This window comes from Microcaecilia unicolor, chromosome 5 (assembly GCF_901765095.1).
Source record: "Microcaecilia unicolor chromosome 5, aMicUni1.1, whole genome shotgun sequence".
NCBI lineage: Eukaryota > Metazoa > Chordata > Amphibia > Gymnophiona > Siphonopidae > Microcaecilia > Microcaecilia unicolor.
Genome location: NC_044035.1, coordinates 94,531,796 through 94,558,050, shown reverse-complemented (window position 1 = coordinate 94,558,050; position 26,255 = coordinate 94,531,796). Strand labels below are relative to the sequence as shown.

The following is a 26,255-nucleotide window of genomic DNA, read 5'->3' as shown; positions in this document are numbered from 1 at the left end:
GCAACATCAAAACTAAGGCAGGAATGCATAATAAATGATTCTGAGGAGATGTGTTCTCAAAGTCAGTCAGAGAGAAATGAAACAAATTTCTTGGCAAAGAACAGAGGAAGGCGGAGCTATGGGAAAACTCCACCCAAGGGCAAGCTGATTTGCTACTCATGTGGAAAGGAGGGACATATATCTAAATGGTGTAAGGAAACACAAAACACTCCCTCTAGCTCACCTAAGCCAATGGAACTAAAGAATTTTCAAACCAGGAAATGTATGAAGGACAAAGATAAACACAAGGGCTTTCTAATGGCAGAAAAATCTTTGACTATGGTAAATAATAATTCAAATGAAAGTACTTGGATTTTGGATTCAGGGAGCACATGCCATTTAACCAATTGTAAAGATTTCTTTCAGGAAATGTGTCCAGAGGAAGGTATTCTTAAAACTGCAAACGCAGGGACTGCTAAGATCCAAGCAAAAGGTATTGGATTCTTAAAATGCAAAGTGTCTAATGAAGTTAAAGAAATTCCTGTAAGTGATGTCTTGTATATTCCCCAAGCAGTTTGCAATATGCTTAGTGTATCTACATTAGATAAGAAGGGGTTTGTGATTCATTTTGAAAACAGTAAGTGCACAATCTCTAAAAATGATGAAGTGTATGCTGAAGCTTTTATGCATAATGATGTTTATAAGCTGAACATTTCAGGTGAAGCCTCACATATGGCGCAAGTAAGGAAGAATGATGGTAAATGTAGTCTGGAAATCTGGCACCGCCGCCTGGGACATCGTGATTCTAAGGTGATCCAGGATCTTCACAGTAAGCAACTAGCCACCGGCATTCAGATAAGTGCAGATGCTGGTAAAATGGAGAAATGCATAGACTGTGTTACTCAAAAAGGTGTGAGACCCTCATTTCCTGCATACACAGGAAATAGGAGTAATAAAGTGCTGGACTTAATACACAGTGACTTATGTGGACCGTTTAATATCCCATCATTGGGAAATAACAGATTTGTGCTAATATTCTTGGATGATTTCTCTAGATATTGTGTGGCCTATTTGCTGAAAGAGAAAAGTCAAGTCACAGACATGCTGAAGAAATACGTAGCCATGGTGAGAAATAAATTTGAAAGAAAACCAAAGGTTCTTCAGACCGACAATGGTGGTGAGTTCACTTCACAAAGCATGCGCACATTTCTAGAACAAGAAGGCATTCAGCATATCACAACAGTAGCTTATACACCAGAGCAAAATTCTGTTGCAGAGAGAAAATTTAGGTCACTTGTGGAAATGACCAGATGTATGCTGTCAGATAGCAATCTCCCTAAAAGACTATGGGGGGAAGCCATTCTCACAGCAGTGTACCTACAAAACAGAATGCCAACTAAAGGCGCTGAGCGCACACCACATGAGACATGGCATGGTAGGAAGCCAAACCTGTCACACATAAGAACATTTGGAAGTACAGCATATGCTCATGTACCAAAGCAAAGAAGGCATAAGCTGGATTCCACAACAGAAAGGGGCATTTTAGTTGGCTATGCTCCAGGACACAAAGGATATAGAATTTTGAATCTGAAAACTGGCATTGTTGGCATAAGACATGTTACATATTTTGATGAAAACAAAAGGGTTGATAAAGGCTGGATTATCCCAGATGAGCCTTATCATCCAGAATATGAAACTAGAACCATAATAGACATGCCAGTGTATATAAATGCCATACCAAGGCAGATGTCTGAAAGCAACTCACCTGTATCTAACGAGGAACAGGCAGAGGAAACAGACACAGAAAGGATCATTGAAGAAGACAGTACAGTTGGAGAAGGGGAATCAATTGGAGAAGGACTCTCAGATTTAGAGGATGCGGAAAGGTCAGACCAACCTGTTGTCAGACGCTCATCCAGGGAAAACAAAGGTGTTCCACCCCCAAGACTGTCTTACCTAACAAAGTCAGCAGAAGCTCAAGAGCCCTTAACATGTGATGAGATTGAGAAAATGCCAGCAGAAGAAGCTGCTGAATGGCGTAAAGCTGCACAAGAAGAAATTGATGCATGGATAAAAATAATACTTGGATTCTTACAAAATTACCTCCTGGCAAGAAAGCTATAGGATGCAAATGGGTATTCAAGTTAAAAAGGAATGCACAAGGAAAAGTGGAAAGGTATAAAGCCAGATTAGTCGCAAAGGGATATCTTCAAAAATATGGAGAAGATTTTGATGAAGTGTTTGCACCTGTAGTGAAACACACGACAATCAGAACACTTCTGAGCATTGCAGTCTCAAAAGGCATGCAAGTCAACCACATTGATGTGAAAACAGCGTTTCTTCACGGAGATATAACTGAAGACTTGTACATGGAACAACCAACAGGTTTCATAAATACAAAACAAAGACAGCTAGTGTGTAAATTAAACAAAGGTCTTTATGGATTAAAGCAAAGTGCAAAATGTTGGAATGAAAAATTGCATGAAATATTGACAAATTTAGGATTTAAGCAAGGTGAAGCAGATAAATGCTTGTACACTAGGTGCACAAATGGACAATATGCATACATTTTAGCTTTTGTTGATGATCTGCTCATTGCAAGCAAAAGTGAGCAAGAGTACAAGGACATTGTAAAGTGTTTAAACCACAATGTTGAGATAAAAGAACTTGGTAATGTGTCATACTATCTTGGTATAGAAATTGAGAAACAAAATGATGGTTCTTATCTTCTAAGCCAGAAGCAGAAAATAAATGAGCTTATTGAAAGTTTAGGTATGCAAGATGCCCAAGTTGTAAGCACTCCCATGATCACTGATTTTCTGAAGGATGAAACAGTAAGAGAACCTTTACCAGATAACATCCAATATAGATCAGCCATAGGTAAGCTTTTATATCTAGCTACCACATACAGGGCTGATATAGCAAATGCAGTAGGAATTTTGAGCAGAAGGGTCAGCTCACCTACCAAATCAGATTGGACTGCAGTTAAAAGGATGGTAAGGTATTTAAAGGGTACCATTGATTGTAAATTAAAGGTTTCAGCCAATAGTAATCCAAAACTAATATGTTACTGTGATTCAGATTGGGCAGGGGATCATTCTGATTATAAATCCACAAGTGGATATGTGTTTATGTATGGAAATGTACAAATTTCATGGGCCAGTCATAAACAAAGTATTGTGAGTTTGTCTTCTACAGAAGCTGAATACGTGGCTGTATCGGAAGCGTGCAGAGAACTGATGTGGATTGAAAAACTTTTGCTGGATTTCGGAATAGCTGAAAAGAGACCAATCCAGTTAATGGAAGATAATCAGAGCTGCATCCGACTGTCACAGAATGACAAGGTTCAGTCACGCACCAAGCACATCGCAACGAAATACCACAACGTGCGAGAGTTGGTGAAAGAAGGGGTCATCAGTCTACACTATTGTCACACCAGTGAGATGACAGCTGACATCATGACCAAACCGTTACCCAGAGAACATTTTGTGAATCTGCGTATAAAGCTTGGACTTTGTATGAATAAATAATTGCATGACAGTTATGCATGAGAAGGGGTTTGTTGGAATGTAATTGTATTTTTACATGCATTGCCTGTCACCTATTATTTCTCTGTGATTACTCTGTGACCTCTGATGTGAATTACTTAGAGAGGTCACACAGCTATGCAACTTCCTGTGGGGGCAGATGCAGCACATGCAGCACATGGAGCACATGGAGCTCATGATCTCTCCTAACCTGAGAGGATCTATGGTGGTGTGAGCATCCATTACCATCTAAGCACATGGAAGGAGCTGATAATACAAATGTATAGTATTATGTATATATAAGCCTGTCTGATTATAATCTAACTGCAAACTGTGAGTAAACAGATGTTTTGTTACTTCAACTTTAAAGTGACTCAGCAGTGAATTATTCAGGGGTGAATGAGAGAGAGATGAAGAAAGAAATTAACATTTCTAAAGCTGAAGCTGTGTGTACTAAAATCTGCTAATTATTTACTACAAATAATCCAACACTTTTAAGTGTAACATAAATCTCATACAAGATTTGTATATACACATTAAAAAAATTATTTTATTTGATTTCAAATTATATCTATATTCATTTTAGATTTTTAATGTTTTGTTTTTGTGATACCAGATCCTTAATGAACCTTATTAGGCAAAACGTAGCCATGTTGGGTGCATTTTTACAAAAACCTTTGAAAAAGGTCCTAACTGTATTAATACCTACATCATTTTGAAAATTATAGTAACCAAGTCTTTCCTATAAGCTAAATTTAATGCTCTGTTTGACAAGCATGTGCATTTTGATTTCTGTACTTACTAAGATTGCAATCATCAAAAATGTTTTCAGACCAATTATTCTTCTATACATTGGGGCAATGCAGATTTCTGTAAAATATCCTTATATGGGTTGAAATCATGATTCACAAATAATATATTTTTCTTTTAAATAGACTATGACACATAAACAAATGACTGTGGAAAAAAACATGCTTCAGAAATGGCTACTGTATTTTGAGAGTATTCATGGACAGCCAGTAAGTATACTGTAGAAAAATGATTATAATTAGTTTATGGTTTACCACTATTATGAGATCACAGAAGACTTCAATAATGTTTACCAAATTTTTGTAGTTTTGTACCTATTCTATGGCAAATGTCCTTAGTAAATGTAATTCTGATTGGGTTCTCTCATTTGCTATATTTAAGAAGATTTCCCAGGGGTTTACCCATCTAAAAATGTTTGCAGGTGCTTCTATGTTAAAGTCCACAGAAACAGTCACCTCTCAAGTGAACTGTGTAAAGTTGTATTTATCTACTTATTGCATGTGTAATCAGTGCTTATCACCGTGTAAGGGGCAAGCCCATCTCTGTACAGCCTCTAGTTGTTTGGTTTTCATGAGAGGTTTGATGTTGACAAAGCCCCCTCTCAAACCTAAAGAGATCTCAATGTCATTCTTACCCAGCTGATGAAAGCTCCTTTTGAGCCTCTTGACTCCTATCATCCGAAGTATCTAACTTTGAAGGTCTTGTTTATGGTGGTAGTCACTTCAGCTTGCAGAGTCAGAGAGCTTCAAGTCCTAGTAGCCTATCCACCTTACAAATGATTCCATCATAACAGGGTAGTTCTCCGCAGATATCCTAAGTTCCTTCCTATGGTGGTGTTGAAATTCCATCTTTAACCAATCGTTCTGCCATCATTCTTCCCCTAATCTCATGCCCATCCTGGCAAAAGTGCACTGCACACCTTCGATAGCAAGCGAGCCTTAGCCATCTGGAGCAGACTAAAGCCCATAGGCAGTCCGCCCAGCTTGTTGTTTCTTTTAATCCCAATTGGCTATCATGTCTGTGTCTGTAGCCCACTTGAGGTCAGCCTCCATTGAGATCTGCAAGGCTGCAACGTGGTCTTTGGTGTTTACATTCATGTGATCCTGTTGAACTGGGTATGACCCACTGCAGCTCTTGTGACTCTGCAGTCACTTAATTCTCCATTGCTCCAGGTACAAAATAAAGTACCTGTATATAATATGTAAACCACTTTGACTGTAACCACAGAAAGGCGGTATTTCAAGTCCCATCCCCTTTCCCTTGTTTCATGAAATTTCAGGGGGGTTTTCCCCAGTGTTAATAGGTATTAGACAGAAGCCAGTCTTCATACTGTGACACTTGGGTTAGGAGACAGTCACATTCTAGGAGGAGTGATCCTGCTTCTTGAGAATTGGCTATTGCTAGCCTATTCCTAGCTGTTTTGTTGTGTTTCTGGTAGTCTGAGTTCCTATTTTCTGACTGTTCCAGCAGCAACCAGCTCAGGGCAGGTTTGAGCATTTCTGCCCCAGGTCTGGGCTTGTTTCTTGTTGCTTCAATATTGTTCTTGTCCAGTTGTGTCCTAAAAAACATTTATAAAAGTAAAAGAAAACAAAAGCTTTATATATCTGGAGTGGAGAGGAGCAGGTACCGCACCAGGAGGATAGTATTGCAGCACTGAAAGGTAAAGTCTGGGAACTGGAAGACCACTGCAAGATCTTGGTGGACCAGCTGGAGGATCAAGAATATAGGGGTTGTAGGAATAACCTACGCATTGTGGGCCTCCCTGAAATGGTATCCTCTAAGGCTCTTTGTAGATTGGTGGACACCTGACTTTCTCAAAATTTGGGTATGGCACTCCTGGATGGTGGCCTGAAAATTGAGCGGGTTCGTGTGGGGCCACCACATGCAGAGAACCAATGCTCCAGGCCAGCAGTGGCTCAGGTGCTGAACTTTGCAGCTCCTCAGTACCTCTCCACTTTATTCCTATGGGCCCTGCTGCAGATAACTCGAGCTAAGCTTTAGTAAACAGCCCCCTTGGTCTGTGATTTCTGTGGCAAAACAAAAAACAGGCTTTTTTTTAGGGTCTTTGGCATTTTGATATTTGTATTGCCACTGTATTAGTCTGAAATGGGGGATGGAGGGGGGTGCTTCTTTCATTGGACTCTGACTTTTTTGGCTGGAGGTGATGGGGAATAGTGTTGAGGATGAGGTGCAGGCAAGGATGGGGAAGGGGAGGGTGTGTGGTGAGATTGTATGGATGGAGTTTGTGTGTGGACGTGCGTGCTTCTTTTTTTTCTAGGGGGTTGGTTTGAGGGAGGTTCTTTTTTGGGCGTGCAGCTCTCCTTTGTGGTCTCTGGGGATCTGGAGGAAGACTATTGGGACAATAGTATGTCTGTTTTGTCTTGCAGGTTTGAGGGGGGCAGGGCATGGGCTGGGGCTCTCATCCTTTCCAGTGTTTTACTATTTTCTCTGTCTGCTGTCTGTGGATCTTTTAGTTACATGAGCACTTTGCAGCTTATTTCCTTGAATGTTGATGGAATCCATTCACCAGTTAAACGAACTAAGATCCTAAATTTTAAGATACACCAGACAGAAATGGCATTTTTGCAAGAAATACATCTCAGATTTTGAAGATAAAAAGTTGAGGAGGGCGTGGGTGGGAGAGGTTTGGGATCTTTTGATGGCAGAAAACATAGTAGTGGCAATTTTAGTTCAAAAGGGGTTAGATGTTTTAGTGCATAAATTGCTTATAGATAACAGATAAGAATGGGAGATGTTTTGTGGGTGAAATAAAATGTCATAAATTAATTTTGTGGAAATTTTTTTTACAGTGGCTACAGGTTTTGTATAAGGCTCCCGAAGCCCAACTTCTATTGAATGAAACACTTACTGATCCATTCCCCTTACATAGGTGCTCCCAACAGGGATGCCTGTTGTCTCTGCTTTTTGTTTTCACATTGGAGCCCCTTGCCATTAAGTTGGGAACTACGGAATATAATATTCACCCTTTGGTAGATGACATGCTTTTGTTTTGCGGGGGGGGGGGGGGGGGGGCACACAAGGGATTTGCCTGTAGTTGTCCAAATTATTAACTGTTTTAGATCTTTTTCTGGTTTAAAAATGATGATAAATCTGAAATTGGTGCCCCCAGCCTTTCTCCTCTTCTGAAATAAGCCCCCGGGGTGGCCTAGTGGTTAGAGTGGTGGACTTTGGTCCTGGGGAACTGGGTTCAATTCCCACTGCAGGCACAGGCAGCTCCTTGTGACTCTGGGCAAGTCACTTGACCCCCCATTGCCCCAGGCACAAATAAGTACCTGTACATAATATGTAAGCCGCATTGAACCTGCTATGAGTGGGAAAGTGCAGGGTACAAATGTAACAAAAAAAATATTATCCTCAGTGTCTCTACAAGCTCAATGTGTGGGATAAAATTGATCATATAAAAAGCTGTGAGATAAGTGGAAATATTTACCCCTTTCTTTATTGAGTAGGACTGCGCTCTTTAAAATGGCGGCTTTGCCCAAGATCTTGTATCCCCTGCAGATGGTTCTATTTTGGATTACATCTAAAGATGAGTGCTGGCTCCGGAGTTTTCACTGGCAGTTTCTGTGGAGGGGTCGTTCAGCCCATATTAGTCATAGTAAGCTTTCTTTAACTTGAGAACAAGGAAGTTTGGGGGCCCTGGAACTCCAGCTCTACAACGTGGCTGAGCTACTGCGCTGGGTTCATGAGTTTTATAGCCTGGCACCTAAGTTTTTCCCAGATGACATGTCGGTGGTTATGGATGGGGATCTGGATCCTCTGTCCTTGCTTCACAGTGGCCGGAGCAGGGGCCTTGCTTCTTTTGTTATGCCTCTGAGGAAAGCAATATCTTGATGGTGGAAGTTTTGGAAGCAGTCAGCCACAATGTCTCCATTTTGGCCTTGGTTGGGAACCCAGACTTTGAACCTGGACTTTCTAGGAGAGTTTGTCACCATTGGGTACAGAGGGGGGTGTAAGCACTTCGGAGAACTTATAAAACTGGACTCTGCAGCTTTCGCCTCTTTTCAGCAGGTGTGGCAGAATGGGATGTCCTAAGCAGCAATTGTTTTTGTTGTTATTTACAAATTTGTCATTATTAGACTTTAGTACTTAGTAGGGTGAAGATTTTGAATCCTTGCCTCATCATTTTAATTAACTATTTGATATAGGGATGGGCAGAATGGATGATCAGAGACTGTTTTGGACTCACTGGCTAAGGTTTGGTCATCTGAAATGGCAATCTCCCTTTCTGGGCTAGAACTGTAAATTATGGGTCACTGGGTATAAAGTGCTGGCTGGTGCTTCTCTACAAGAAACCTATTTCAAGATCTTAAATAGGGCATATCTTACCAGGGAACGTGTTTATCAAATGCGGCTTTGGACTGATGATTCTTGTTTGCATTGCAAAGTGGGTTCGGGTACCTGGGTGCATACATTTTTGGGTGTCCCTGTTTACATGAGTTATGGCAGCGGGTTCGGGTTCTCTTGGGCCAGATTTATTGTTATTGGGCAATTGGGGGGGGCAGAAATGGGTAGCCACAAGGGGAAAAAAAGGATAATTGTGTGGGGTCTTTACTGTACACAAGCTACTTTTACAATATTGAATCAAAGAAGAGCCATCACCATTCCTCATCTGACTCCGTCAAATGCATCAGGTGGCGGTTTGAACTTTGGCATTTGACCTGGCATAGAGGGTGATGCCTTGTCCCAAAAAAGATTCTGGACTTACTTGCTGACCCTTTTGTCCAAGGATGAACCAGTTTTGTCTACTACTACTGCTGGACTGTCTGGCCTTATATTGTGTTAGCTTGTTTATCTTGTGGGAACTACAATCTGTCTCAAAGGAGAAGGGGAAAGAATGAAGAAAAGGAACAGGGAAAGGAAATTTTTTTTCAGGAAGGTGATAACTAATATTTTAAATATTTTAAATTAGACAGCCTCTGGCATTTTCAGCATAAGAAAATCTACTCATCAGACTATCAAAAATATTTCTAAAAAATATATATACAGCTCTTGGAGGATGTAATCACAATGCATATCTTTTTTATTTATTTATTGGGATTTATTAACCACCTTTATGAAGAGATTCACCCAAGATGGTATACAGCAGGTACAGTTTAACATAAAACTCACAATTTTGTTAGCATAACAATATTAAAAATGACCAAATATAAATACAATAATGGCCCTTTTACAGAGCGGCAGTAAGCCCCCATGCGGGCTTACCGCTCGCTCTTCCAGGACTACTGCTGGCCCAATGCAGCCGCCAGCAGTAGTCCCGCCCTGAGCGTGTGCCATTTTTATCCACTGGAGTAAAAAGGGCCCTTTTTCCTGCAGCTTGGTAAAAGGACCCCTAAATGAGGTAAACTTGAAAACAGCAAATTGAAACCTAATAATAGGACTACCATAAAACAGTATCAAAATTATACACATTTAACAGCACTAAAATTCAAATAAGAGATATAAGATGATGTCAGCATAATACTAATGAAACACCTAATAAGCATGCTTTAGAACATTCAAATAACAGATATGATACTAATGCTTTTCTCCAATACAGCTTTCCATGTAGTCGAGGGGCCAAGTGCAGATATATAGATGGGGACAAGATACAGTAGGTGGTGCAGAGTCAGTTGGGGTAAATAGATGGATGGCTAAACTCATTTCAGCCAGTGAAAAATTGTTAACAGTAAGATAAAATTTATTCTGTTTTGGGGAGGGGATAGGTTTGCTGGTTTTTATTTTTAGAATTAAAATATGTACGGCTACATATGATAGTAAATGGAAGTACTGTACATTCTTGATTATTCAACCTTTGGTTATCCGACCATCCAACATATCCAGTAGACCCCTGATGATGTCATCACATTTAAAAATCTTTGTTTTAGAACAATTTTTGAAAATTGGGAACTCTATGCCTTTGTTTATGTATTGTTTGAGGGGTTTATGCAGTGTTTTGTGTAATATCTGACTTTTCAGTTATCCGACACGGGGTCAGTCCTGTTTAGGTCAGATAATTGCGACAACTGTACATTCAAAAGAGCATTCTCTTTGAATGAGAGTACAATATGTTAACTTCTCTCCCCCCACATACACACATACTTTACTCTTGATTTTATCACCATGGGCTCCTGTTAAGTCAGGTTATTTTACTACACGTCAGGTTACTGGACCCTGTGCTAAAATAACCCGACATGATAAAGCAAACAGACTTAACAGTAGCCCATGTTGATAACGCCTCCCTGTTAAGTGCACTCAAAACAAAGGTGCCATAATTTATCTAATGAAGAGAATGGTCATAGCAACAAAATACCATTTGCTGCTCCTCAATTCTTGTCATGTTAAAATTCATTGAATTTAAAATCAAATTGGAAAAGAGGGCAGTGAGCAGTCATTAGAAAAATTAGAACATACTATATGGCAACAGACTAGTCCATGGTAAATTACACATTTAGAGGACTCACAAACAAAATATTTGTGTCTTCTGAAAATTATATTGCTTGGCAGTAGCCAGACAATAACTAGACATTCTTTAATGACTGTAAATTGCAATTGAAAGTGCCACTGCCAATCAGTTTTTATTCTTAATGTGCCAGTTTTTGTGAATTTTTTGTTCGAATGACACTTTTGGCCAGGCTATTTGAATTTGGCAACATTTTATATTCAAAATGTTTTGCATTAAGTAAAGTGCAAGAAGTTAGACAAGTGTTTTTGCTGTTTTCAGCAGCTGTTTCTTCTATTGGGACCGTTTACTCTACTCAGGACTGACATCCTTTGCAGATTTCTCACTGCTCAAGAACTAAACTTGCCCACTTGCTGCTTATTCATAGGCAAAGGCAGGAGGAACAAAACCAAAACACTGTTACACTGTATAGTCTCACCATGAGACTTTCATGGCAGGGAGAAACACCATACTGGAATCTGTGGGAAGGACATACTACTATAATTGTATAAACAAATTCCTTGTTTCTTGGACATATTTTGAATACATTAAAGAGGTCCTTTCATAGCAATGCACCTTCTTTATGTAAGCAGTAAGGAGCCTATTTTGGTACTTATGTGATTTTTTTAAAATAAAATACTCATGCAAATACAGAAGTAATAGTGCCTAGCCCAAAGGCATGAACATCATGTTTGCTTGACAGCAGGTGAAAATGTCAGCATGCACTTTACATGTGTACATATTGTTTTATATACATGTGTAAATCACTTCACCCACAATCCACCCCAACTCCCCTCCTGAGCAAGCTGATTGTAAAGATGTGCCAGCTTGCAATACATACTTTTTTAGTCATGACCTAAAACAGGGCATCTATTTTTAGGTGCCAGTGACTAGACATGTGCTCAAGCACAAATAAATGTCATTATTATTCCATCTAGATGCTCTACAAACTGGCACCTGTTTGCGATCATGTGTAGTATGAAGCTGAGCATACACATGGGTGGAGTCTGGGAAGAGCATGGGAGGAGTGCACAGTTATGCATACAATCTGGGTGCAAGCCTCTGATCTGTAGAGATTTACACGGGGATGATCAAAAGCAAATGCCGGCGCTAGAGGCTGTTAGTGCCATACTAGCACCAGTGTTTGCTACCTTCCAATGATCTGAGTCCCCGAGCGCTTGAAACAATGTGCTTGAGGGCTCTGAATGCAACTAGCATGCAAATGCATGCAAAACAGGGCTAAACATATTCATCCCCAATGATCAGCGACCAGCGCGCCAAAGATTGGGATGCTGGTCGCGGCAAACCCTATGCCAGCTCTGAGCTGGCGTTAGGGTTTGCAGATCATTGTGGAGGAATGGTGAGCCCTGTTCAGCATGCATTTACATGCTAGCAAGCCCCCATTCCCCCCAACAAAGCAGCCCCCCCAACTCCCCTCAACATTTCCATAACAGTCCCTGGTGGCCCAGTGGGCGACCAACCCCCCCCCCCCCCCGAGCGACAGGGGGCTGGAGGTCCGCTGGACCTCCGGTCACATCCCCCGATGATCCCCCCCAGGTTCAGGGAGGGCTGGAGATCCAGTGGGTCTCCAGCCCCCCTTACCCCCCACAAAGGTCCCTAGTGGTCCAGTGATCAATCCGCCCCCTCCCTACCTACCCCTACCCCCCTACCTTGTGGGTTGGAGGAGGGAGGTAGACTGCCTCCCTCCTCTTCCTTCAACGCTGCAAAATGGTGGCGCCCTGCCCAGTGTATCCTGAGATGTGCTGGGCAGGGCTACACACCATATAAGGGAGAAACTCCCTTATATGGTGTGTAGTCCTACCCAGCGCATCCCAGGATACACTGGGCAGGGCTGAGCGCCGCTATTTTGCGGCGTTGAAGGAAGAGGAGGGAGGCACACTACCTTCCTCCTCCAACCTACAAGATGGAGGGTGGGGTAGGGAGGGGGTGGATTGATCACTGGACCACCAGGGACCCTTTGCTGGGGGGGGGGGGGTTAGCGGAGGCTGGAGACTCACCAGATCTCCAGCTCTCCCTGAACTTGGGGGGGGGGGGGAGACCGGAGGTCCTGCGGACCTCCAGCACCCCTGTTGCTCAGGGGGGGTTGGTCGCCCACTGGGCCACCAGGGACTGTTTTGGAAATGTTGGGGGGGGGGCTGGAGACCCACTGGATCTCCAACCCTCCCTGAACCTGGGGGGGGGGGAACTGGAGGTCCGCTGGACCTCCAGCCCCCGTTGCTCAGGGCAGGGGTAGTTGGGGCCTGGTGGTCCCATGGACCTCCAGCCCCTGTGTTTGACAGGTTTGGGCTTTTGAAAAAAAGATAGCATTAGAGGCAAAAAAACATAGTAAAAAATTTTTTCGGTATATTAAAAGCAGGAAGCCGGCAAAAGAATCGGTTGGGCCGCTGGATGACCGAGGGGTAAAAGGGGCGATCAAGGAAGACAAAGACGTAGCGGAGAGACTGAATGAATTCTTTGCTTCGGTCTTCACCAAGGAAGATTTGGGTGGGATACCGGTGTCGGAAATGGTATTTCAAGCGGACGAGTTGGAGAAACTTACTGACTTCACGGTAAACCTGGAGGACGTAATGGGGCAGTTCGGCAAACTGAAGAGTAGCAAATCTCCTGGACCAGATGGTATTCATCCTAGAGTACTGATAGAACTGAAAAATGAGCTTGCGGAGCTACTGCTAGTGATATGCAATTTATCCTTAAAATCGAGCATGGTACCGGAAGATTGGAGGGTGGCCAATGTAACGCCCATTTTTAAAAAAGGTTCCAGGGGAGATCCGGGAAATTATAGACCGGTGAGTCTGACCTCGGTGCTGGGGAAAATGGTAGAGGCTATTATTAAAAACAAAATTACAGATCACATCCGAGGACATGGATTACTGAGATCGAGTCAGCACGGCTTTTGTGTGGGGAAATCTTGCCTGACCAATTTACTTCAATTCTTTGAAGGAGTAAACGAACATGTGGACAACGGGGAGCCGGTTGATATTGTGTATCTGGATTTTCAAAAGGCGTTTGACAAGGTACCTCATGAAAGGCTACAGAGGAAATTGGAGGGTCATGGGATAGGAGGAAATGTCCTATTGTGGATTAAAAACTGGTTGAAGGATAGGAAACAGAGAGTGGGGTTAAATGGGCAGTATTCACAATGGAGAAGGGTAGTTAGTGGGGTTCCTCAGGGGTCCGTGCTAGGACCGCTGCTTTTTAATATATTTATAAATGATTTAGAGATGGGAGTAACTAGCGAGGTAATTAAATTTGCTGATGACACAAAGTTATTCAAAGTCGTTAAATCGCGACAGGATTGTGAAAAATTACAAGAGGACCTTACGAGACTGGGAGACTGGGCGGCTAAATGGCAGATGATGTTTAATGTGAGCAAGTGCAAGGTGATGCATGTGGGAAAAAAGAACCCGAATTATAGCTACGTCATGCAAGGTTCCACGTTAGGAGTTACGGATCAAGAAAGGGATCTGGGTGTCGTCGTCGATAACACACTGAAACCTTCTGCTCAGTGTGCTGCTGCGGCTAAGAAAGCGAATAGAATGTTGGGTATTATCAGGAAAGGTATGGAAAACAGGTGTGAGGATGTTATAATGCCGTTGTATCACTCCATGGTGCGACCGCACCTTGAGTATTGTGTTCAATTCTGGTCGCCGCATCTCAAGAAAGATATAGTAGAATTGGAAAAGGTGCAGCGAAGGGCGACTAAAATGATAGCGGGGATGGGACGACTTCCCTATGAAGAAAGACTAAGGAGGCTAGGGCTATACAGCTTGGAGAAGAGACGGCTGAGGGGAGACATGATAGAGATATATAAAATAATGAGTGGAGTGGAACAGGTGGATGTGAAGCGTCTGTTCACGCTTTCCAAAAATACTAGGACTAGGGGGCATGCGATGAAACTACAGTGTAGTAAATTTAAAACAAATCGGAGAAAATGTTTCTTCACCCAACGTGTAATTAAACTCTGGAATTCGTTGCCGGAGAAAGTGGTGAAGGCGGTTAGCTTAGCAGAGTTTAAAAAGGGGTTGGACGGTTTCCTAAAGGACAAGTCCATAAACCGCTACTAAACGGACTTGGAAAACTCCAAAATTCCAGGAATAACATGTATAGAATGTTTGTACGTTTGGGAAGCTTGCCAGGTGCCCTTGGCCTGGATTGGCCGCTGTCGTGGACAGGATGCTGGGCTCGATGGACCCTTGGTCTTTTCCCAGTATGGCATTACTTATGTACTTATGTACTTATAAGTGCGGGAGGATTGTGCTGGGTGCATGCTCAGGCACGATTCTCCCGCATTTCTACCCCATGATCAGAGATAATTGTGTGCTTACATTTGCATGCAATTATCTCTGATCATAGGTCTAATAACAACCCGCGCTGTTCCAGCGCTATTTTTTGGAGCGCTGTTTGGAACAGCGCGGTGTTTTGATCATCTGCATGTTAGTGTCAAGTGTTGTTATACAAAAATTCCAAAAACTACAGGGTACTTTTTAAAAAAAAGATTTGGACTGTAAACTGCTATTTTTTTTTTAAACAATTTGGCAATATATACAAATGTTAAATACATAAGTAGTTGTGCCTAAAATATAGATGTATATTTCCCATGATATGTTAGTATTCTATAACAAAAAGTAGACATCTACTTTTCTTTATAGAATAGGCTCCAAATAAGCACTCTGTTTCGGCTAAAACTGAATCTGCGGCTGAAATTCGCTGCTCTGTTTTAGCCAAAACAGAAAACAGCCCAGTCCGGTCCTGCCCTGTGGACTGAGTTCTTCCAAACCCTGGCGGTCTAGTGGCCTAATCGGGGTAGAACCAATCCCCAGTCGCTCCTGCCTCTCGTCATCAAAATGGCTGCTGAGACCTTCAACAGCAGTCTTATGAGACTGCTGCTGAAGGTTGCAGCAGCCATTTTGAGACTGTGAATTGCTCCTGCCCTGCCGACTCCAGCTGCTGTTGCCTATGCCGGCTCCATTTTGATGGTGGAGACAGCAGGGGCAGTTCATGACTGGACATCACTTCTGCTCTGACTAGACTATCAGGGCTTCTAAGGTAAGCCCAGAGAGGGCCGAGGGGTGGTGGGAGGGCAGCGTTTTTGGTCACGGGAACAGAGTTGGCAGCGCTTTCAGTTGTGGCAGGAGTTTTAGTTTCAGCTGAGAATGTACTGGCAATTTTGGCCAAAATTGAACCATGGCCGAATCTGAATTGCGGGTTGGGTTTGATGGTTTCGATGCTTACGCTGAAACCAAAATTCAGTTGGCCTCTAATACAGACTTCAATTTGACTAAAGCAGATGCTATGGCACTGACAAATATTTAGAGTTCTGCCCCTGAAAACTGAATGTAGGCTGGACTAAAAGCTATATCATATAAACATAGGCCATTAATTTAGAAATGTATGCATGTGTAAATATATACATATAATAATCAGTTTACATAATGAGATCCACACGACACAGATTTCAAGGTAGTAGGGCTAAAATCTACAAGTGTGTTTCAATTTCATAAAGCGCATGGGAAAAACTTTCCATATCAGGTTTTTCACCAGCTCAAAAGCACATGTGTCATCAGGTCCCTTTCTAAAATACCACTGGAACTGAGCAAGTGGAGGAGTGGTCTAGTGGTTAGAGCACCACTCTTGATATCTAGAGGTGGCTGGTTCAAATTCCACTACTGCTCCTTGTAATCTTGGACAAGTCACTTAATCCTCCATGGCCTCAGGTACAAAATTAGGTTGTGAGTCCTGCAGGGACAGGAAAATATCCAGTGTACCTGAATGAAACTCACCTTGAGCTACTACTGAAAAGGTGTGATCATAATGTATATAAATTAATAAAATTTCAATCTCTACATTCAATGTAAAATGTTGGTCACAGTAGCATAATAACTGACAGCAGATAAAGAACAGCACGCCCCATCCAGTTTACCAGAAAACTGGCTAGGGTTGTACCTAACAATTTTTCTAGTTTGTAAAAAATAGAATGACAAGCACCACAGTGCTATGATCAAATCACTACCATCTATTCCAACTTTTTTTACATTTTCATTTTTACAATAATAAAGCTTGAGTGTACTAACATACAGAGTTGGCTAGTTCAAGGAACGAGGTTTTAGGATGATCCTGGATTTTTGACAATTCTATTCTGATGTGTTCTGGTATGTATGGCACCACTTTGAAATAGGAGGGACTGCAAATACCACCTGCATCGCTATATAAATTAACAAGACTGGCCATGGATCACATGGTAGCTCTGAAAATAAGAAATCTTATTTATTTTCATATATCATTGAGGTGGAAGTACCTACACTACACATTGATAAAAATTAAGCATCCCTCACCTATCCACACCCATCCTGTTTCACCCCACCCCTCACCTATCCACACCCATTCTGTTAGAATATCAATGATATGCTTTGATGTCCCCATGCATACCTCCGACCCACCCCCATCCTCCCACCCTGTCAGACTGTCATAGTAATGCTTGAATGTTTTCACTTATATACACTGACAGCTAGCACATTTGCTTATTTCCGATCTGACGAAGAAGGGCAACCTTCGAAAGTTAATCAAGAAATGTATTAAGTTATGTCCAATAAAAAAGGTATCTTATTTTCTTTTCCATGTTTTATTTTGTTTGATTTCTATTGATAACCTTAAGAGTGGACTAACACGGCTACCACACTCCTCTAATAAAAATTAAGGGATGAAAGAAAGTGATATCTAAAACAGAAGTAAAACAATATCAGTTAGACAAATAAGAAGGAATTACCAATAAGTGGTGATAATACAGACACTCTACAAATCTGTGGTAAAACTTTACAAAGTAACAGAGCATACACTAAAAGCAAAACTTAAATGACATTCATACTTCAAATAAGGCATAGAAGAGTCACCTCCATGGAGCAGCAGGTACAACCCTAGTCACCTTACTGATATTGGAGGACCCATGCTGGTCTTTATCTGCTGTGATTTCTATGTTAATAATTATTATATATGGCTCAAATATTTTTATATACCTCAAATTTTTATGTGTATTTTTTATTCATGAAAATGAGGGATGGTGAAGAAAATAACTTTTGCAGAATAAAGTTAAATTTGTGTGAAGACATCTAATATATATCAATGTAACATTTCACATAGGCAAATAAAGAGGAGCAGAGCCTTATGAAGCCACTTTATGACAGATACAGAATTATCAAGCAACTGTTGTCAGCTTCTTTGATTCCAACAATCGTAAGTCAAATATAAAGAAGTAAAAACATTTTCTTTTTTTTTCTGAACGTCATCACTGACTGCCTCTGCTCCACCCTAGATATGGATATGTCTGAGTGGCTCTGTGAACCCTCACCAACCCCAAGGCTGGAGGGCAATCACCTGACGTGTAGCTTTAGGGCAGCATATTAGTAGTAAATCATTTTCTCTCCTTTCCTGGATCTGAACAAACCACTTCTACAGCATACCCAGGGCTCTGTTTACTAAGGTGCGTTAAGTGTTTTTAATGCACCTACAATTAGCGTGCACGCTAACTGTGCAGGCGCATATAGAGATATTGTAGGCGCGTACACGGTTAGTGCGTGTTCATGGTTAACGTTAAAAATGCTAATGCGCCTATAATGCAGCTTAGTAAATAGGGCTCCCAGGCTCAACTGACCCTGACGGACTTCGTATTCAAACTTGGTTCTCCTAAATCAATCTGCTGTAACAAGTCACAGGATTGTCCCTAAAGTACATTTTTAATGTAAAAAAATTACATATTTTATTATGTACAGCATATATATGTGTATGTATATCTTACACACACTCTATAGTAAAGTAATGGGTCTCCGCTTTCTAATATATATAACGTATATATTATAGATACATAGATCTATGCACTCACATATATAGTTTATTTGTAACAAGTGAACCACTGCACCACGATAGAGGGGATTGTTGTATAACATGGATTCAGTCCATTTTTAAGTATATTTTGCTTTAGCATTAGGATCTTTGTGAGAGTTCTTTTGTCTGTAAGCATCTGTTAGTGCATGCACCAACAAACAGATATGCAGATCTTCATGAACAGCAGAAGTAAATTCTGAAGAGCTGATAGGTGTCCCAATGTTCCATTAGTAAAGAGGAGGAAGAGGTGCAGTGAAGAGCCTGCAAGAATCTCTAGGTCCCATTGACATGGAGGAGGGAGAACCATACTGAAGAACCTGTAGAAGCTCCCTGGTTCCACTGGCAAAGTTAGGTGTTGTGTTCGAATCTTTGTGTCTTTTTTTTTTTACCATGTACACACTGATGTTCAGTTTTTTTGTTGTTTTTTTTCTGGTACAAGCTTTGGGTCATTGTTTGGATGTCCAGTTGGGTTTTTATATGGAACAAGTGAGGCTTTGGATGATGAAGAATGGATAAGTTTTGAATGTTGCCAAAACCAAAGTAACAATTGTGGGGAGAAGTGAGCAAGCAATGTGGCATGATCATGTGAATATAGGAGATAACTTGTATTTCTGTGCAAAAAGAAATGAGATTATTACGTGTTTTAGTGCATTGAATACGAGTGTATAGGTCTGAGGTATTACAGATGAGGTTTTTACAGTTACATCTTTTGCACAGATTAAGATCTATGTTAACTTTATATGATTTCAGAGTTGTATAAAGTTTGATACTGTCTCGATTAGGTTATTGCAATGCCTTATATCTTGGTTTGTCATCTCCTCGACTCAGGGCACTGCAAGTGGTACAGAATGCCGCAGCTAGACTTATTGTTGATGTATCAAAATATTAACTTATTTTACCAGTTCTTAAGGATCTGCACTGGTTACCAATTTTGCAGCATATTCAATTTAAAGTGGCGTTTTTGGTATATCAAACATTATGCCATTGGCCCTGTATATTTTCAACAAGTCCTCAAAGTGTATCATCCAAAAAGGCCTTTGACATCAGAAAGTATGATGCGATTGTCCTTGGATCCAGTGATGCAGACAGATTTAAGAGGACATCAGAACCTCTTCTTTCACTGTTGCAGGTACTGTAAATGTTTTAGGGTATTTCCATTCTCTCTAGTAATGTAGTCCAGCTACTAATATCTAGAAATGAATGGATTACCCAAGGCTGCAACAGTATATTTTCCTTGTTTACCTAGACTCCTTAATTCCCCCAGAGCAGTGCACTTACTCTGAATAAATAAGAAGACCTTAGACAGAATATAATTATGAATATGAGAAATTAGCTCTCTTTATTTAATACTCACCACAAGCAAATAATACAAGATCATCAGTAAGTGTAATGCATTTCTCATAGAGAGATGTCAGACAGTGATTCAAACAGGTGATACACAGATTCTGAATTCTCTACAAACTGCTCCAGCTTGCCAGTTTATATATGTTTTTATGCCTTATGTTTTTCATTAGCACCTGTTAGTCATATTTTTGCAATCCTCTGTAACTTCTATTAATCTATTTTGCAATTTCTCACTTTCGATCGCAATGTATTTTCAGTCCTCCAGTTTCGATCATCTCCTCTAAGTTCTGCTTTCTTGCACCTGTTTTACTGAAAATTACTATTTATGCTCAATATCTCTGACCGCATCTTCTCTAAAATGGCTTGTCGTCTCTAAAATGGCCTGGCCCAGCTTTCAATTCCTGTACCAGCTCATCTTACGTTTGCCCATACAGTGGCGTTCCTAGCCTGGATGACACCCGGGGCGGATCGCCAATGCACCCTCCCCCCCCGGGTGCAGCACGCTCCCACCCTGCGAAATAACACCCCCCCCGGGTGCACATCGCTGGGGGGGGGGGTGCCGCGGCGCACCCCTGTCGGCTCCGAGTTCACTAACTTTGCTCGTTCGCTGCAGCTCCCTCTGCCCCAGAACAGGAAGTAACCTGTTCCGGGGCAGAGGGAGCTGCAGCGAATGAGCGAAGTTAGCGAACTCGGAGTCGACAGGCGTGCGCCGCGGCACCCCCCAGCGGCTTGCACCCGGGCAGACCGCCCCCACCGCCTCCCCCTTGGTACGCCACTGTGCCCATATGCCAGTTTCATTTCATCAGGCTGTCACAATCCTGTCTTACAACAGCTGAGTGAAATTCAGGGTCAGAGATAGTATGGTTTCTTTTTGAGGCCTAGCTGTCAGCCTCAAACCACTTGACCTGTTTTTCACTGAGTACAATTGCCAGCCTTTTTCCATATTTCTACATTAAGCAGCTATGGAAAGTTCTTAAGGGGCATTTGCGGCTTTGCAGCAATGTGATCAAATTTAGGAGACTTATTAAAAGTTATTTGTGACTGCATTTTATTGAGTTTCTTGAATGTTATGCTCTTTGATATATTATGGATTGGTATTGTATTTTTACTAGAAAGTGTGTTTTTTGTATGTAGGACATGATTATGTATGTTTTTTGTAAACCACTTAGTTGTTAGGTGGTATATATATATTTTAAAATAAAAAATGATTGGCTGTGCTTCGGCAAAGGAGCAGGTAGAAGGCAAGGAGCAGAATTAGAGAGGAGGAAACAAAAGTGAGGGGCAAAGGGGTGGTGGTGGTGGTAGAGAGGAGAAGAAAGGAGGATTGATGGGTGGAGGATAAGGGAAGGAGTAGATATAGAAGGCAAGAGGAAGTGCAGGGAGAGGGAAGAGGGGAATTGGGATAGTGTAGAGAGGGCGAGGAAGATACAGAGCTAGAAATGATAAGTAGTAGTAGTAGGGTAGCAGGGAAAGAAGTCTGCAAGATTGGTTGGCAGTAGATAGGGAGGGAGCATACTTTGGATGGCAGAGGAGGACGAAGAGTGATGAAAAGAAAGGAGAGGGTGCATGAAGACTGGAAAATTGCAAGAATAGAGAAGCCTACATGCCCACAGCCACTCAACACACATCCACTGCCCCAAGATGTACACCGCCCCTCCCCCCACAAACTAATTAGACACCCCCATGACACTGCTTCACATCCCCATAGATACATAGTCTAATCTACTGTGAGATAGCTGTACACATCATACCACTGGTTCATACACATACATGCACCTCACATACACCATCTGTCACTACACACACTGTGCTTATCCACCCAGACAACTAATCACACACAACAGAATATGGTAAAAGCAGTCAATGTAGCTGTGTTTAAAAAAGGTCTGGTCAAGTTCCTGGAGGAAAGACCTGGGAAAAGCCACTGTTTATTTCTGTAAGTAGCATGGAATGTTGCTACCTCTTGGGATTCTGCCAGGTACTTCTGACCTGAATCGACCACCGTTAGAAACAAGATATTGAGTAGATGGAACTTTGGTGTGACCCAGTAGGATAACTCTTTTGCTCTTATGATACATATTGCCATGGCAGACTTGCCTGAGTCTGCAAATGGAAGATAGGGAATACACATTGTTATTTCTCACTGTATGTTATTTGGTAGTGTAATTCTATTACTTTAAAACTACATATGAAATTATTGCAGTCTGAATCTAAACATATTGGAGAAAAAAGTCTGGGGCCATTTTACTAAGGTGCGCCGAAAAATACCTGCGCTGGTGTAGGCGCATGTATTGGACTTGCGCAGGTCCATTTTTTAGTGTGCCTACAAAAAAAGGCTTTTTTTTGCCCAAAATGGACATGCGGGAAAACAAAAATCAGTTGCCATCCATTTTGGGCCTCATACCTTAGTGCCACCCATTGACTTAGTGGTAAGATCTCGCGCGTTAACCAGGTGGTAATCGTTGGCGCGCATACACGGCTGATTACCGCCCGGTCAGTGCCATCCATTTTGATACAGAAAGTGAAAGTGCCTTGGTGCTTTGTAGCTTTTACTACATGAGACGTGGGGTAAGGAATAATATATTGTAGAGGAATATATTCGAGTTATTCCCCAAGTTTTCCACGTCATCACTGTGACCCCTGACGCAGGTGCTAGTCACCGAAACACGGCCCGTGTCGGGTCTTTTTGTCAAGGCTCATTCATTAAAGAACTGTGTTCCATTTTTAAAGGCCCGTGGTGCTGTTTTTTTTGTTTTGACCAACAATGATAAACATAAATTAAAACAAAATCCCGAGAAGCCTCACCTTGTGTGCAGTATAACACCAAATAAATAGAAAGATATGCATTTCCTTCTATACTGTGCAAAATATAAAGATCCCACATGTCAGGGATGGTGTTAGGGGACTGCAACTAGGGCAATTGCCCCCTGACCAGAGAGCTCCAAGTCTGCTGGACGCTGAAGAAGGCACGGCCTGGTGGTGGGATTTTGGGTCCCCTTCCAAATTTCTAACACCAGCACTGGCAGGATACACATTTCAAATCTGACATATTCTAATCACAAAATAGAAAATAAAATTATTTTGTTTGGTCATTTTGTTTTTCAAATCATGTTGTTCCCAGGCTGTAGTTTGTAGAGTTCTTCTCAATTCACTCACCAGGGTATCCTGCCCATTGGACATTTCTTCTTTCTCCATCTCTTGTGTCCAGCATCACTCCTCTGTGTCCCTATTACCCCTCTGTGTCCATATTCCTTCTCCTATGTCTGGTGTTGCCCCTCTGTGTCCATATACCATCTGCATGCAGCATCTCCACCCTGTGTCCAGCTTTTCCTTCTCTTCCTCCCCCACACCAATGTGTTTCTCTCCCTCTCTTCCTTCCATTCGCTGTGTGTTCAGTATTTCACTCCCTCTTCCTTCATCCCCTTGGTTCAGCATCTCATTTCTTTTCCCTTCCCTTCTCTTCCCTCCCCCCTCAGGTCCAGCACCTCTCTCCCTTCCCACAAACCTCTCTCCCTTCCCTCCAACCCCCCTGCACAGGTCTAGTGCTTCTCTCCCTTCCCTCCAGCCCCTTCCCCCATGGGTCCAGCCCCTCTCTCTCCCTTCTCTCCATCCCTAGTCCTGTTCCTCCCCCTCCTGCAGTGCAGCACCTCTCGCTCCCTTCCCTCCAGCCCCCTCCCTCCCATGAGTCCAGCATCTGTCTGCATCCCTGTTTCCCTCCTGGTACCTCTACCATAAACACAAGCAGCAGTCCCCACACAGGCCTTCTCCAGGGCCTTCTCTCTGCCGGCTGGTCCTGCCTTCTGATGCAACTTCCTGTTTTTGCAAAAACAGGAAGTTGCATCAGAAGGCAGGACCTGTGGGAGTGGCATCAGAATGCTGGACCCTTGGGAGTGGTAGCTGTGATTTTTTTTTTTAATTAACAGCAGGAGCAAGGCTTTTTACCATTCTTGTGGGGCAGTAATAAGTTTTGCTCCTGCATCCACAGTAAATGGCCCAAAATCTTTTTTCTGTTACCACTGGTCCCCATCCCAGTGTCAATCTCTATTGTGAATGTCCAAGCCTGGATATCCCAATTCCTACCTAGGACGTACTGTACAAAAAGAGGTCTATTACATTAGAAAAATTAAATAAGCTGTGTTCACCTTTCACATTATGACTATAGACTCCAAACTTGGAAGGTGCATCTCCCCAGAGTACAAAACTGTGCTCTACATTAATCAGTTATCAAAAGGAACATATATTTGTATTTATATATTCGTATTTAATAGAAACCGTGACAGTCTTAAAGAAATAATGTATTAATCTTCAGAGTTCTATTTGGTTTATACTGTATATAGCAATTATATTTTGCTTTGGTTTAGCTGTATAACAAATAATTTGTATTTGCATTGTTAAGATGGAGAAATTCATTCTTACCTGCTAATTTTCTTTCCTTTAGTCCCTCAATACCTTTCCAAACATGTGGGTTTCTTTTCTGTCAGCAGGAAGAGACTTAGAGCTACTAATTAGTGGCGTCATCATTTTGAGTCCTGTGCAAGGTCTGACTAGCCAATATTTTGATGGTAAAGCAGATGAAAGGAAATACCAACTCCCCAATATAACCCAGGAAAACACAATCTAAGAAGAATAAATTACTACTACTATAAATCATTTCTATTCAAAATCAAGACCAAAGCGTTGAAACATAAAAATAACATTGATCTCAACTATTAAACAAAATAAACTTTCTCAAGGAATTCTAGAAATGATGCTGCCCTAAAAAGCGTAACTGTTGAGAATGTAAATAATGAAGTAAAAAAAACTGATTTCTTTGAATACATTCCCATGATGAAATTCTTGACCAAACCTAATACAGTACTGTGTTCTGGCTTTAACATATTTTCCAGTTATCAAGAGATATACCCCCCCCCCCCCCCCGATATGTAGTCAGTGGTGAACCTTTTGCTGCCCATCACCAGTATCATTCCTGGATATTCAGTGCCGGTTAAGTCAGTATTCAGCCCTTGACCGCATAAGCCAAACCGTTTAAAGATGAGACTGCTATATATGCTATTTATGGTTTAAGTGGTGAGGAGTGAATATTGACACTTAGTCCGACTCCACCCAGGAACACCCACAAGATAGCCACATTTGAATTCAGCGATAATTGGTTAAGTGCCACTGAAAATGACTGGATAGTCGCGAACATACATTACAATCAGTTGGCAGCTGTTTCTGGATGGTTAAATCATTTTGAAAATTAGCTGGACTGTGTTTTGGAGTTTTGCTATAGACTTAAAAATGCATCTAAATGTTAAATGGTTTCCATATTTTAAAAAATACAGTATCTAAAGGACATTTGGCAAGCTAGTTTAGTTTTGACAAAAATTGAGTTACTGTGTTCTGGCTTTTCAGGACAACATACTGAAAACAGTGTGGGTGGGTTCTGGACTGGCCTGGATGGCCTAAAGGAAAGACATTTGGCAGGTAAGAACTAATTTCTCCTTCCTTAGTGTTCCAAAGGTGTATGGGACATGCCAAAGCAGCTCCTATCAAGGGCAGGAATGAATGAGACCAGTATGTAAAACTTTCACACCAAATGCTGCATCCCCAGATGCCTGCAGATCCAGGTGATAGTGTTTTTAATAAATGAATGCAAGGAAGATCAAGTGGAAACTTTGCACATATCCTCTGCAGGATTAAGAGCCTCATTAGATCTCTCTGTACCAGGGTTTCCTCATTTAATGTGGAGCCACCAGAAGAAACCACAGAGGAAACACATATAGTAACTTCTTCCGAGGCCACCTCTGCACCAACACAGTGATACCTGCTGAGCTTAAATTTTGCCAACTGAAATACCAAACAACACAATGATCCCTACTTAGTTTAAATTGCACCAACTGAAATACTTTGGTATTCTTTGCTGATGCCATGTGGTCCATTACCGGGCTTCCCCATCTTTCCACAATGATCTTGGAGGCTTCTTCCATGAGACTCTACTTTCCCAGATCAAAGGTGTTTCTGCTTAGAAAGTCTGCTTGAACATTGCCTGCTCCCACTACATGAGGCACTGACAGTCTGAAGTTGCATTTCAACCAAGACATCAAAATCTTGATCACCTATGAAACTCCTTGACTTTTGATGTCCCCTTGTGGATTAACATAAGCTATCACTGTGGCATTGTCCAAAAGAAGACAAACCTATTTGTTTTGAACTAAGGAAAGGAAACTCTCCAGAACCATATGCATTGTTCTGGCTTCCAACTGGTTGATTAGCCA

General features: G+C 41.7%; 1 protein-coding gene across 1 annotated transcript in view; it reads left to right on the top strand.

Annotated features, from left to right (window-relative positions):
* The window catches only part of FAM13C (family with sequence similarity 13 member C), a 342,788-nt gene that overhangs the window by 259,947 nt on the left and 56,586 nt on the right, over positions 1–26,255 (top strand). The window contains exons 10-11 of the mRNA XM_030204830.1: positions 4,442–4,525; positions 17,914–18,006. Of these exons, the coding sequence (XP_030060690.1) occupies positions 4,442–4,525; positions 17,914–18,006 (177 nt within the window). The remainder of the gene's footprint in view (positions 1–4,441; positions 4,526–17,913; positions 18,007–26,255) is intronic.